Source organism: Sebastes umbrosus, chromosome 18 (genome assembly GCF_015220745.1).
Source record: "Sebastes umbrosus isolate fSebUmb1 chromosome 18, fSebUmb1.pri, whole genome shotgun sequence".
Classification (NCBI taxonomy): Eukaryota; Metazoa; Chordata; class Actinopteri; order Perciformes; family Sebastidae; genus Sebastes; species Sebastes umbrosus.
Genome location: NC_051286.1, coordinates 9,284,318 through 9,300,164, shown reverse-complemented (window position 1 = coordinate 9,300,164; position 15,847 = coordinate 9,284,318). Strand labels below are relative to the sequence as shown.

Here is a 15,847-nt window from a genome sequence, read left to right as displayed (position 1 = left end):
TTCTCTGCCCTGATGTTCAGCCAAGAAACACAAAAAGAGTTCAAGGTGTAACAAATATGGATCCAAAGCCTCAACCTAGAAATAAACTGGGCCATTACAGATTGATGCCTTTGTGAATTATGAGGGTTTGCATTGAAGGACACATTCCAGTCCTCTTGGTGTCTATCCTGTTTTGTCCTTTTGGGGGTGTCCAATCTGTTCGTATTATTCAACCTCTCACACCCGTAGCCATTTTCCTGGCCAGCTGTGAAATGATAAATCCTAGCCTGCTAGTTTTATACCCTTCAGTCCATTCTGCAGCGCCAACAGCATAGATTTTAATTCGGTGGTGCCAAGCAGTAACCTGGAAAAACAGAAAAAGGCATTCCATCTCCATAAATTAGCATGTCACACCAGGAAGTGCCCTCTCACGCTCCTCTAGTATTATGTTAGGAAGCACTCCTCCTATTCATTTGTGCTCTGTGTTTGGACGAAGTCTATATTTTAGCCCAGTTTTTCGTGCCTGTCCTCCTCCTCCTCCTCCTCCTCCTCCTCCTCATCTACACCATGACCTCAGTTTCCCTCCAGCTTTTCTTCCCTCAATATCTCTTCCTCTCTTGTCTTAAAATCTATCGTACTTCTCCTCCAGGCGCAAAGAAAATGTGAATTGCGATAGATTCACAGTTAGCAACTTAATTAGAGGCTTTAAATCATGGCTGCCTTCCACCGCCTTAGGTTACTGCCGAGGAGAGCTGCACTGAGAGCTAGTGTGTGCGTTTTTGTGTTTGCTTTAAAACAAGAATCTCTGGATACCCTGAATGCTAGACTTTTCTGTGTTGTTAAAAAGTGCCTCAGGGCAGCGAGACAGTGTGACTACCGGTACTGTGATTGTGTGTCTGCTGTATGTATATGTGTGTACTCATAACTCATGGTAAGAACCCCTATGAGGGTTCCTCCGTTTGTCCATTGGGTAGAGACCCCTACAATCAGCCGTAGCCGCCCCAACCCCTAAACAGTGATATAACTTAAACCTGAAAATGAAGACCACAAAATGTTACTTAAATAACTCATTAGAGCCCAGATGCATCACCGGATATTAGTTCATCTTTGATATCATGATTATGTCAGCTGATAAGCAATAGCAGAACAGAAAGATACATTTGCAGTAATTAAGAAACAGTGTTGACATTACAAAGTTTGTCCACCAGAGAGCACTGTCAAGTTCATTTTTTAAATGTAAAATGCCCTTCTCTGTTATGATGGCGTTTTTGGGCCATTGTAGGTAAAAATAGATAAATTACGGAGCCGAAGGATGGGGGCTAAAATTTCAAGAAAAAACTCATTATCCAAGATTAAAGTCGGAAATTAAAAAAACAAAAAAACTGAGATATTCTCAGAGATTAAAGTGGCAAATTTACGGCAATAAATTTTGTTATTACCCCCTTTCACAGCTCCATAAAAAAAAAAGATTTTGTTTTTGTTTTATTTTTGTTTTTTTTTACCTACAATGGCCCTAATACGCTATCGTACATATACGTACGTATATATGATTTTTTAACTAAAATATAGATATATTGGTAGCGCCTCAAATATCCAGTCTTGGTTGGACTCACATGACCTAATCTGAACCCATCAACCAGTAGAAACTGAATTAAACCAGTGTAGTTACAACAGTTCTACTAGTAACTTCCGAAACACCAACATTAACTGCCCTAAGAAGCTTTATTGTGCCTTAGGATATTATTTTTTAAATGTGTGAAAGTCTGTTGCTGGGTTGCAACACTGTTCCTCTGCAATAAACTCCACAATTATGTGTTTTGCTCACGGTGTAGACAACACTGTCTCAGGTGAAAAAAATATCTGGTAACGGAAATTATAACAGGTTATCTGAAAGTTTAATTGTTTACAGGACTTGTGCCCCTTCAGTTGGAGCACTGGAAGTGAGATTAGACTCCCATTAGGAAAGAAACCATCATTGCCCGAGTAGATTTTGATCAGGTCATTCCACATTTTACAATGTTGTCTTCTGCTGCTATGCAGACGACACTCAAATCTACTTTCCAGTTGGCCCTAAGGGCCTTATTCTGCTGTTGCACTTTAAAGTAGCTCTAAATTAAAATACAACCCAGCTGCCTTAAATGTTAATAAGATGTCATCAGTCTTTACTAGGCACAGCAAGTTCATTTTCCTATCACATCTGGCATAAAAGGCTCCATGACAGAGTGCCACTTCACAGGGTCACCCAGTGTGACAACCTCTCTAGGCTGTACTAATGGAGCCATTCTCCATCCAGGCCTATTAATCAAACCCCAAGACCCCGAGAGCTCAGGATTGATTACTTCAGCCTCAGAGCCTGTAGCTGAAGGAGTAAATCTGTCCCAAACTGACATTTTTTAAACATTTTCTTCCATGAGATAAGAAAAGAGTGCAGGGGCAGAAGAGTCAGCTTTAGCTTTGCAGCATCATTAAGATGATGACATTGTTTTTATCAGCCGTCCGGCTGGAAAGCAGACACTTTCTTTGAGTTAGTACAATCTGTAATGGTGGGTGACGGTGGGCAGCTAACTTACACATATATACTGTACATGTAGCTCTTTACTTCTCTGTGAGAATGAAGTTTGAATTAGATTTGTGGGCAGATTATTCCACTGTACTGCTGCACTGTAGAGAAATGTGTTTTTTTCCGTTAGGCTATTGGATCGAAAAGGTTTGAATTCTATCAAGCTATATCTTGTTAAGTAGGTATGATTGTCTCTGAGTGGGAATAAATTAATTAAATACTTTGGTACCATCTTTTTAACAATTTTGTAAGTGAGCAGTATCTTCATATAATTGATTCTTTTTTTCCACTGTCAACCAGTTAAGCTTTTTAAAATGTGCAGGATCAAGAGGTGTACGTGGGTAAACTTATAATACAACCCATATCAATTTAATTTGAGCCTTTTGTAGTTTGCTTTTGAAATGTTGTGATAATCCAATACACCAGCAGATAGAAGTGTAATCAAAATGCCGTAGAACTACAGTTCCAGCTAGTGTGTGAAGAACTGGGCTGTCCAGCAAGGTAACTTTTCTGACTAGAAACTTAATTATTTGATTTATCTTGGTGATGGCCTTTAAAGCTATATTTTCACCTGATTAAAATCTGTCTAAAATGCTGCCAAGAAAATTTACACCGTCTTTTGCAGTTATATGGAACTCTCCAACTTTGACCATAAAACATGGTGACCTTGCTAATTTTATTCTAGAACCAAAAAGAATGGCTTCAGTTTTTCCCAAGTCTAGGGATAGTCTATTATCTGCCAGCCATCCACTTATTTTCCTCACTGAGGGTATTCTCAACCACTGATTTATCTGTATGTGCTACCAATAAAACAGAATCGTCGGCATATAAAAAAAGATTACATGAGGCGGCTGCTTTTAAGTCATTTATATATAATAAAAAGAATAGAGGACCCAGGATACTACCCTGTGGCACCCCACATCCAAGGATTCTTGACTCTGAAAGAGTCAACCATTTGAGTACGATTTATAGGTATGACTGGACTAGAGCTGCAACTAACAAATATTTTAATTGTTGATTAATCTGTTGATTATTTTCTGGATTAATCGATCAGTTGTTTGGTCTATAAAATGTCAGAAAATGGAGAAAAATGTCGATCAGTGTTTCCCAAAGCCCTAGGTGACGTCCTCAAATGTCTTGTTTAGTCCACAACTCAAAGACATTCAGTTTACTGTCATAGAGGAGTAAAGAAACCAGAAAATATTCACATTTAAAAAGCTGGAATCAGAGAATTTAGACTTTTTTTACTGAAAGAAATACTCAAACTGATTCTAATTGATTATAAAATTATTACTGTATGAATTACTGTATCAAATACTTTTTGCAAATACAGCATTTTTAGACGTTGTTTGTCATTAATGATTTTAGGCAAAAGTCTTTTGTAAGCATGGCATTTGTAAATTACATTTTAGTGTTTTTCAAACATTATATTGTCAATTAGAGGTTAAAAAAGATGTATGTGTGTGTTTGTGAGTGTGTGTGGGATACAATCATCACCATGATGCCTGTAGAGGAATGAACAGTTAGTTTCAGGGCGGAGCACAGATCCAGACACCTCAACACAAACCAAAACACACAGACACACACACACACACACTCACACAATGCCTCATCCCATTAAGGCCAGTCAGTATGCAGTGCAGTGGGAGTGATTTGCAAGAGCTTTATCAGTCTGAATGTTAATAGAAGAGCTATGGGACATACTGGCTGAAGCAGATAACGACTGGGTAACTAGTGTGTGTGTGTTTGTGTGAAAAAGTGAGAGCGAAAGAAAGTGTCAGAGGAAATAGGGGAAGCAGCTTGTTTGAAAAGTGCTGCCACGGCTTCCATTGCTAAATCACAGCAACTTAATATTGTAAGCCACACATGTACAGTACATACTGTATGAGTACAGACTGTATATAAAGATTTAAGAATGAAGATTCTTTGGGAAAAATTATTTAACGTGTACTTTGACTTCTTAGTTTGTCCCATCCGCTAACATGGAGGAGGCGGGATTTATGACCTATACTGCAGCCAGCCACCAGGGGGCGATCGAGATGTTTTGGCTTCACTTTTGGGGAGCTGTCATGTCGTCCATCTGTGGTACAGACAGACCATGTGTGAAGGTGATCTCTTCTATTGCTCTGTTTTATAACTATTTGATGTTTTGATTATTTTATATATTAAGTTGGAGCTATTACATAAGGTCAACAATGTTTTTAATTACACTTGTGTTAATGTTTACGAGATATAAAGCAATAGACGTAGACATAAATTATCTTATTTTTTCTTCAACTAGGCTGAAAAGCATCCAATTTAATGAACGTGTGAAAATGAATGTGACAGATTTGTTAAGTCTCCAAATTATGCCCGACTTTGCCAAAACCTTTTCCCTGTCTTGGCTTACAATATAATTATTCATCATTATTCAATTACTAAAGGGCAACCAAGGCAGCAGAAAAAATGACAACTTTTCTGAGGCTTTCCCAAAGTAAAAACAAATCTTCTTGATTTGCTAATAATGGTTGTTTATTCACGGTTTATGCCTTCTTTTTGATTAAATGCCAATGAAGTACATTTAAAACTGATTAATAATGTTCAGAACTACAAACCTTTTCATCTAAACTGCGACATCGTTTGACTGAGTGCACAGAATTAAATATTTCCTCACCAATAAACTTTCCACAGGTCTATGATAAATGTTTGACAATTATTAAGTCATTAAGGAATAAAAGGAGAGAAGAGAAAACACAAAAATCAAACCGGAAAGGTTCCTCTAATAGTGTTCAACAGAGTATTTCACTGGAACAGACATCTCGACCGTCTCAGTGAAGTTTCTTTGCCTTTGTAATTCTTTTACTCTGGTTATCAAAGCTGAATTCAGAGACAAATGTTCCTCTGTCCATCTGGCTGCAGAGCCACCAGATTTGCTCTGGTGGGGCCGGAGTCTGTGGCAGATCAATTGGACAAATCAATCGGATCTTAGCATCATTTTCCGCTCAGTTAGTGGCGATCAATGGGTTTATGCACACACAGAGACAGAGAGAGAGATGGAGGGCTCTATGAGTTCAGGTCCAGCCTCTGATCCTTTATGAGGAGCTGCACCACTGATTTATCAGTGGCCAAGAGGCTGTTTCAAATGTCTTCTGAGGATAAATCAACTGTACATCAAGATGAGATTTCCCCCTGATCACCCTGATGAATAATTCTGTGGAGATTTTCTTTTTATTTCTATCCTGACTCATTCAGAGTGCACATACATGTTGCTCTCTCCTGGCTTGTTACTGGTCTTTCATGGATGAGCAGTCTGGTGATCAGTTGGACTTATTAGTGCATCTCTTAACATAAATCAGAGCCACAGACTTCTGCTGTGTTCACAGCAACAGGCTTCAAGTCAAAGCTACAAACTGACGCCTGATACTTGTTGCTGCGTAAGGCGCTACAAATAAAGTTGAGCTGGTCTCTACTTTTTTCAGCACTCCAATGACATGGTGAAGCGTCAACCAATCATCATAAAAAATGTGCAATTAATTTGCAATTAATCACGATTAACTATGGACAATCATGCGCTTAATCGCGATTTAAATATTTAATTGCGTGACAGCCCTAAGTAACACCTTACCATGATGTTAAATCACTCTTTAAAGATTCAATATCCAGCTACAAAACAGGTAATAAGGTAACAATCACATGGGACATTTGGTTTCCAAAATACTCACAAACATATATCTGTCTGTATTGATTTCTAACTGGATTAAGTCCAATCAGATCATGTTACTGTGCGCTTTGTTTTCAATCAGAAATTAACTAAAAACATGTAGACTCTTTGTAGAAGACTTTGTCTTCAGTGGCAAACATAGCCAAGAAAGGAAATGGCATTTATCTTGTTCTCTCAAATGAACACAGAAGTTGAACAAACTAGGTTTACTTTGTGTAGAAGCAATAACACATCTAAACTGTGGCCTTGTTTCTTGTCGCCCCTCTTGGGTTTCTTAGATAGCTACAGGGCAGAGTGATGAAAAACTGTGGAGAGGGAATAAAGAGAACAAGGCCATGGAGTGGACCTACAGCATAATGTCCTGAAACTGAAGAAGATACTGGGTCACTCAGTGTAAGATGGATGGACTGAGGGAGGACGGAGAGGGAATACAGGAGATGTGAAAAGTTTTTGTAAAAAGAGAAGAATTGAGAGTAAAAGAGGGAGAGAGAGAGAGAGAGAGAGAGGGGGGAGAGAAATAGGGATGAAGGGAGAGATGATAATTGGGCCTCATTTGCAAGTGTGTCTGTGTGTGTTTTACAGATTTACTCAATCTGGGTCAAGGTTATGTAGGCACTCTAACAGCTCCTAACTGCACCGCTTCAAGAGCTCCGCTGTTGTTTCTCCTCAACTGCCCACTTATGAGAACTCTCAATGTGTTTCTAGGAGTCTCTCTCTCCATCTCTGTCTGACCTGCTCCCACTGAATACAATATATTCAAACTGGGAGACTCTGGAAAGATTTTAAGAGTGTTTGTCTATCCCAAAATCTAACCAGATCATTCATAAGTGCCATTGAAATTATTTTATTTCTGAGCAGTGTATCAATATAATGAAGTTTAAATTGTTTTACGTAGGACTTAAACTGTCTTCATATAAATTAATACGCTAATACACAAGTTATCTGTGTTTATATGCTTGTATTCCTTTAAATCTGAATCCCCTAATTTTCCTTGAATTAGTATTTTGATGATAATTGAAGGTTTGTGATGTATAGCAATATGAGCGTGTTATGTTGGTAGCCAGCTGTGCAGGCACAGCAGGGAAGTCACTCCAATAACAGCAGCTGAAAGCAGTGAAATAACTACAATAAAGCCTAATTATCAGAGACATTAAGAGGTTATATTACCGCAGGTACACTGATAACACCTGGTAGATTACACTTTTGATTCTTCTTATTTAATCATTCATATTATTAACAGACCGTAGTCACCGTGACGTCATCCATTGGTTTGTGGACTGCCGTTTCGAAGCCTTGAGGATATTATTTGAGTTATACAACAAAACAAAATATCCTGAAAGCAAAATCTACCTCAAAGCTAAAATACAGATAATAAACATTCTGTCTTGCTATGCAAACAAAAGATGTTCACTGTTTTATAATTGAGCTGGACACATTAGCTGATTCTGGACCACCTTGAACAAACAATGCAGTCTTTTACTTTCCTTAGTCATTGTTGGACTTCCCTCATTTACATTTTGCTGCATTTTGCTGCATCACTGCTCCCTTTCATAACGATTGTTCCAGTCCACTATATCGTAAACGCCATACATACAGTACATGTGCAGAGATTCATGCGTAACCACCAATTTAGGCCAAAGCGGGTCTAAATTCTGCTGCCACAAAGTCATTTCCAGGAACCAGTATGAGGAACTGAAAAACATGCATTTATACAAATGACTGGTTTGTTCGATATACATGTCTCACACAAGAAGAAAACTTTCTGCTAGAAATAGAAGTTTTGCTGCTCAGTGGTGCATTACAGTAGCCACTGTGCTGCTGCTGTGTGTGTGTGTGTTACTGTAATGTGTGCATGGCAATGTGTGTGTGTGTGTGTGTGCAAGCTATCATAGCTCAGTCATGCAGGTAAAGTCATCATCACCAGCAATCTGCTCAGGCCTCCAGGGGATGATGCACGCATGCACGCACACGCGCACACGCGCGCACACACACACACACGCGCACACGCGCACACACGCACACACGCACACACGCACACACGCACACACACACAGTCCCTCCCTGGGGTGTCTCTCACTCCAGAGAGGAGGACCAGAGGGGGTGCAGAGTCCATTCACCCATATAGACAGAGAGAAAATTAATTTGTCACAGCGCGTTTATCGTCATGACAACCTGCCTTTTAATTAACACCTGACAAAACGGCAGAGTGTCGCGTCTCTCTCTCTCTCTCTCTCTCTCTCTGGGGAGAGACAGATAGAAAGAAAAGTGCTCCACTCATCACTTGTGATTGACAGAGGAAGAGGAGGATGGCATACCGATGGACGTTCGCTATGATACTGATATTGAATTGTGTGTGTACTTGTTAAATAGTTAAGGTATGGTTTAGTTCAGGCAAGTGCAACTACTTTGTTAAAGGTCAGGTCGGTGATCTTGAGAAACTAGCAAGAGTACACTCGATTAAAAAAATTATCCAACTGAAAAAGCCAGCCCAGTGTTGCCAACTCCTTTCTAATGAATGCAGCTAGCAGCACTAGCTCCAAGAGAAAGTCGCCAAGTTGTCAACACCCAAACTCTGTCGCTTCCTCCAAAGCCACTCCACCAAAATAATCAATTATAAAACGGGAACGTTTTCTCTAATAGTGTTCATTCAACAGAATATTTCAGTGAAAGAGACGTCTAAGAGAAGTTATCCTTTGCCTTTGTAATTCTTTTACTCCAAATAACAAAGCAGAATTCAAGGACAAATGTTCCTCTGTCGATCTGGCTGCAGCGCCACCAGATCAATTGGACAAATCAATCGGATCTTAGCAGCATTTACTGCTCAGTTAGTGGCCCGAATTCAGCCCGAATTAAATGATTGGACGGGTTTATGGCAGTCCTGCGACAGCCACAGATATCGGATTTTTTTTTTTTTGTCAGAGCATTTGATTTATTGATTGCTGTCGGGATTTAATAAGAATTTCAACAAATATAACAACGACAAACCCTATCTTTAAGGTTAAGAAAAGATTGCCATGATGGTTAAAACACACAGCTGTGATTGTTGGAAGGAGTTTGGATAAAAATTTAAGTTCCTGCTTCTAAACAGGGAATTTAAATCCATCAAATTATGAGATGTAGGTAATCTTAATGGACATTTATGATTTATGATGCTTACTTTATGTTTGCTTTTGTATTTCATGTTTGCTTGTTTGTTTATTTTTGTTGATTATATGACTTTTGTATTTGCTTATTGAGGTGAGATTTCCTCTGGGTTTTTTAACCTCACCTGCACAACTTCTTTTCTTTTGTTGTTGTCTTTCTGCTGCTTTGTTTTATTGTGCGAACAAATTAATCTCTTATTATTTTTTGACAATCTATGGACTAAGTGAAAGGAATAATTTAAAAAAAGCATTAGTTAGCCGCCCTTATTGGTTGTACAACTGATCATTTACTACTAATTTCCCTTTTGGTTTCTCAGTACATATCTGTTGATTAAAAAGCCAAATGAAGGAGAATCTAATTAATAATGTTATTATGGATAAAGGAAGTAGTCTTTTTCATTCTCAGCATTATATTTCCTTCTTTTACTGTCATCATATACTGTATAGTAGCGTCACATTTTAGCACTTTAATGCCAAATTATAAAAATCCAAGTCCTTTAATGTGTAAAGCACTCAGAAGAAAAGCCTGTATGCACTTTACTTTGGATCAACTCCACAAGAACTATATCATCAATCAGGCTGAATCCTATCCAACATCACAAAAGGACAAATTAGCTTTAAATCTCCGTCATCAAAATCGCGTGTGTTTCTTCATGTGCGTGAGTGCAGCAGTGAATCCCAGCGGCAGCCCTCTGACAGTGTGTCACAGTGCATTAATAAAGGCCCACTGTGGCCTATAACCTCGTCACAGTACTCAGAAACTTTGGGTTTGTCTTTTGAGTGCTAGTTGAGTTTCAGAGCCGGCCGCTGGCACGCAGTCCTGGATGAAAAAGCAAACAACTTCTGTCTGACAAGCCTGCTCTGTCATGTAAAACTAAAACAGCTCAGCTCCGCGTGAGAGAGAGAGGAACAGAGAGGAGCTTGTGTTCATCCGGCACATCAAGCCTCAGACCAGAGCTCTTTTAAGAATCAAACCATAAAAAACAGACCTGCTGCCTCAAATACCAGCAGAGCGAAGGAGCGAGAGTGTGTGTGTGTGTTCTACCTCTTGAGGTTAAGCAAAGCCCAAGGGATGCCGGTGGGCGTTTTGAAGGCTGGCAGCAGCTTTTCACCGAGCTCCACCGCCTTCCTACGGTATACCTGAGAAAGAAAGACAGACAGCATCTCATTAAAACAAGCTTCTCTCTCACATTTCACATTTTCTTGACCAACCGTTTGAGAAAGATGCTGCACCCCACGGAGGGAAAGGAAAACCACTGACTACAGCACACAATGAGCATTTTAACACAGCAGCAACATTCAGTATCAGACCCATTACTCAAGAAGAGTTTGGTTATTTGACCGTGTAAACGTACCAGATAACCTGAACCTTAACTGAGGGAAGCCGTCTAGTAAAGGACGTCTACACTAGTAAAGTCAAAGCTCACTGAATTCATAGGTCAAATTCTTTAAAATGCTCGATTTATATTGCAAATACTCTCTTTTTATTGGTACGTAAAGCTCCCACAAGAAAAACAAAGAGGTTTATAGCTTACACCTATACTGTAGTTAAAGCCTCCGCCCCTTCCTTCCACTCTTTTTCATCCCTTTATTCCCTCTTTCCTGTCTTCTTCCTTCAGTCTTTGTAATCTTTGCCAATATCATTCCCTGAATGCCTCACTGTTGCTTGCAGCTACATGTATGTTTTCCATCTGTACTGTAATTTGAGGACACTTTAAGGTCACTTGCACGATGTGAAGATGAAATTATAAGATGTCTTATTCCAGTAAGGGGTTGAAACGGTTTAAAAGTGAAAATAATAATGTGAAGAAGAAGATGCATTTCTGGCACATACACTGGATATTTCGAAAAGGTACAATGTAAACAGTTTGACACCAGTTTAATGCAACAACCAACCAATTTACCAATAAAACTAAACCAGTCTGGAAGGGTTTAGTCAAGGTATTCCTGCATTATTCCCATTAAAATTCTGTAGATATACAACTCTATCTCCATCTTTGCTGTTAAAAAAGAAATCCCTGAATAAATTAACTAAATGAGGATGCTTTAATGATTGTCTGCCCGCTAGAGGTAACAAAACTTAACATTACAAACTTTCCTTAACAAGTCAGCCCTCCATCGAAAGAAAAAGCTAGACTCCTTTACGTTTGATGTTCTCATTTCTTTGGTATCTTTCAGAATAAGACATCACAGGCTGAGCTGGTAAACACCAGCATGTATACTTCAGAGTACTGACATCAATTTACACAATTTCGGAGTAGTGAAGTTAATGTTTTTCTACTCCACTTGGAACCACCAGTGTGTGCAGAGGCATGGTGTTGCTTTAAATAACTTCATGAATATTCAACTGTACAACTAGAGCAAAAGAGCGAATATACCTGGATGTAGGGCCGCTATAAAAGTGAATTAATGGTTAATGTGTAACAGGACTTCTGACCTTTAAATTGTGAGATTTTTGAATGTAAATTATTTGTATTTTTTATTGCATGTGTTGTTAGTGGCTCTATTTATAATAACACAAGTAATGCCTGATTGTGGACTCATAATCAGGATTTTTGACCTTTTTCAAACGAGTGTTAATCATGTTATTGGTTTCATTCTGAGATGTTACAATTATGGTGTTTGTGCTGCAATGAAAAAAACACATTTCCCCCCCCTTGAAAAACACAACAATTCAATAATCAGGTACAAGTGCTACTGAATTTGATTTCCTGGTCCAAGCTCATATCTGACCGGACAGCGTTGTGGCAGTTTTAGCTGAGGGGGCTATGGTGTCTCTTAGGTGTCTGATTTTGTTGGCTGTAAAAGTGAAGTACTCCCATATTTGGCTCCTGGTTCGAGTTTAGTCAAGCAGTTAAGATAAAATGGGATTTGGCCCAAAACGTGATGGACTGTTTGACACCGTTGCCAAGGCTTCAGCAGCTTGACTCGAAGTGCTGCTGCTGCTGCTGTCCACTGACAAGAGCGAGAATGACGTTATGTCTGTTTGGTTTTTCTGTTAACTCCTGAAATCCACATGCACATGGCCTTGTTTTAATCCCTGAACCTTCATGTAGGGTGGACGTTCTCCCCTGGATTTAGTCCACCAGAAATGGCAAAAAATAAAACCTGAAATGTTTTGAATTTGGAATAAAAAATGTCAACACTGTCATCAAACAGAAACAGCCTGTCCTCCACAACAGCCGCATAAAATGAAAGGTAAGTACAAACACTGTCAAAGTGTTTTTGTTCAAAGAAGGACATCATCTAGAGCCAGTAAATAAAAAATCAGAGGAAACATTGAGTGCTGCAATGTGCAAACCCATAAAACACATCTGAATTCAGAATATAAATGCAGGAAACCAAGCAAAACTTCTCAACAATGTTTTCTGCATTCTCAAAGAACTTTACTTGATTTGATAAATTTGCAAATCAAACACAGCTCTGATCCGACACAGCTGAGAAGGCAGCCCCTATTTAAATGCCTGTTGTAACTACTGTGCAAATACTTAAAGGACCAGTGTGAGTGGATCTGGTGTGCGCTGCCTTTGTCAAGGTTGAAAGGAGTAAAGTTTGCAACACGTGCAAATTAATCTATTAAAAAACACCGCCAGTGTGTAACGACCTTTAGAATGACCCATGCTTGGCATACGGGAGAAGTTCCAGTTGGTTGCAATCTGCAACCTCACCACTAGATGCCATCAAATCACTGCACCTCCAAAGTTATACTACAACCTGTATGCGGTCGCCAGCGTGCAAGCATGCAGACCTCTCTTTTGTTATCATCCCTCCATTCTTCTTTTCTTTAGTGTAGTAATAACTTTCGTATACACACAGAGGTGGTGCAGTAGCATGATAGTAGCACTATGTCAGCAGGCTGGCAGCTCTGCTCCCAAAGGATCTACCACTCACTCAGCAGGGTGTGAGAGACGGGGGCAAGAGGGGGAGATCTGGGAGGAGGAAAAGCTCGAGAGGCTACTTGTCAAAACAATATGGCAACTCAATAGCTTTTCCTTCAAAAGTTGGAGGCAGGGAAAGGTTACCGTGAGCTGGACGAGGAGGAGAGGTAACAGGAATGAGGATACATGTCAGAATGACAGTCTGGGATTAAACCATAGAAATAGAATAGGAGTAGAACGGACACTGAACTGTTTTCTGTAGTCATTTGAGAAGAAGAAAATAAAATGTTGATTGTTGTTTGTTGTCATGGCGACATTACATCACTGGGGCCGTAAAGTGTGATCGCAGCTCACCAGAGACGGATGGCTGGCTAGTTAGCTAGGTAGCTTGTGGTAGCTGGTGAGTCTGTACAAAGTCGACAAACAGCCTCGTCTTCTTTAGTTACTTTGCCATCGGAACCCATCGGCTATCGGTCTGTTGACGGATAAGCGTCTGGGGGGAAGGGGCTATATTTCTGGGGTTCCTGCGTAGCAAGCGGATATCCAAGCCAAGACTTCTTTTCTCCGTGCGCTGCTCATTGTTTACAGTCTGATTAGCAAATTGAGATGCACCACTAGGGATGAGAGACAACAAGTACGACCGGAATGTTTCCCAAGTAGCCAGTTTACAAGCTCATTTTAAACCAATGAAAAGCTAAATCATCATAAGACGATAGCCGCTGGGTTCCCAGATTGCATTTCAGCCAATGCATTCTGCCTCAATTGCTCTCCACACGTACTGTTAACCTGCATTCAAAGCCAGCTTGAACGTGATTGTTCAATACTACTCAAACTACAAACGGAAACAAGAGTGTATCCGATATCAAAATCTTGTCCTGTTGCCGACAGATTCTGCATATGAATGCATCCAAGATCCATCCATCTCAGATCCGCTCAGGATGGCTTTGCTCGCTAGTGTCCTCCATTTTCGTAGCAAACATAACATTACTAGCTTAGTATCTTGATAGATCCTCTGCTGGATCACAAGGCAATCTACTTCAAACAGACTGTTGCACTTATTGACTGTACATTTTGAATTCAAACAGGTGATTATGGTTCGAACATTAACTACGTTCAATTTGAATTTCAAATAAAAAGTGACAGCCCTAACACCTCTCCTTGTAAAATATCACCTTGGAGGTTATGGTTGCTGTGTAGACTTTAATCTCATGAAATGATCAAACATTTAAAAGATGAACATATTGAAACACTCCCTCACAAACACACACTCTGTTTCTAATATCTTCACGTTTCGAAACCTCGTATTTATATTGTATTTCAAAAGAACTTACAAGATATGGGATTTTAAAGCCAAGAGTTGTGGTGACACTGTTGACACCAAATTACCCCACTATATTTCCTAAGTATGTGTATGTGTTTCGTGCTCCACTGTGGGAGCGGTGTCGTAACAAGGCGTCAGATCCCAGTGATTAATGCCTTTAATAATGCCAGAAGCACACTGAGGGGGAAAATAAAAACACTCCCAGGGACGCACAGAAGAATAAATTAAACACACCCTGTGTCCAAGGCCATCAAGCAAACTGCCAACGAGCTTTAATAAGGAACTGAATTATACAGAAACTGAGAAACACGTACACGCACAGAGCTTGTGGCTGATGTAGTAAAAACGGATGTTAATAATCACATTTCACACTTGTGCACTTCTGACAAAATATCCATCAGGAAAATGAACTACCTTGTGTTTTTAGTTGTGCGTGTGTGTTACTATCAGTATCAGTGAGTCGCTGTTTTGGAGCCACCAGCTGAATGTTTCGACTGCCAAAATGTTCACAGAGAGATAAAGTGTGCATGATTATTGTTTTAATAAGTAATGTGCTACTGAGTAGCTGTCATGTTGTGATCAGGATAGCGGAAGAAGTTTCATAATATGTGAACAGATAAAGAGAAGTGAAAGAAAGAAAAACTGCTGAGTAATGAGGAAATGAATTCGATCACTGGAACACTTCTATATGCAGATTTAAAGGCGACACATGTTGCTACTGAAAAGATCACTCTCTCCCATTTAAAGTTAGGATTTAGCGGCATCTAGCGGTGTGGTTGCAGATTGCAACCAACTGAGTACCCTCCGCTCACTCCTCCCTTTCCAAGACTGCGGTAACGTGAGCCGCCGAGTGCAAAACCGTGGTAATGCTGTTTGCCTCGCTCAGATGCCACCCTTACCATAACAACACTACTTTAGGAAGTCAGACAGCGGCTGGCCGTACCCAGTTTTGCATTCTGCAGCTCACATTATCGCAGTTTCACAAGCGTGTTGGAGAACTACGGTGGTATAATTGAATATGTAACATAATAAACATGACAAAATATTAGTTTTTGGCTTCATGTTAAAATTAACATCAGTAAACGGGTATTTCAACCTACAAAAAAACCCCACCTAAACTAATGGTGATGATTCAGGTCAGAGAAGAGGCACACGACAGGACAGGTTAAAGCTCCTGAGATGAATAATGAAAAAAGGTAGAAAGAGAAGAATAACATTTGCTTTACTTCCCTTCCTCTGGAAGTTTTGACCATTGTGGTCGCCGTC

The 15,847-nt window shown here is 39.7% G+C and overlaps 1 protein-coding gene across 3 annotated transcripts in view; it reads right to left on the bottom strand.

The window, feature by feature from the left end:
• man1a1 (mannosidase, alpha, class 1A, member 1) overlaps positions 1 to 15,847 on the bottom strand; it is a 148,173-nt gene that overhangs the window by 24,455 nt on the left and 107,871 nt on the right. For all 3 annotated transcript variants that reach the window (XM_037750428.1, XM_037750429.1, XM_037750430.1), the window contains one exon: positions 10,428 to 10,522. In XM_037750428.1, coding sequence (XP_037606356.1) covers positions 10,428 to 10,522 — 95 coding nt within the window. The remainder of the gene's footprint in view (positions 1 to 10,427; positions 10,523 to 15,847) is intronic.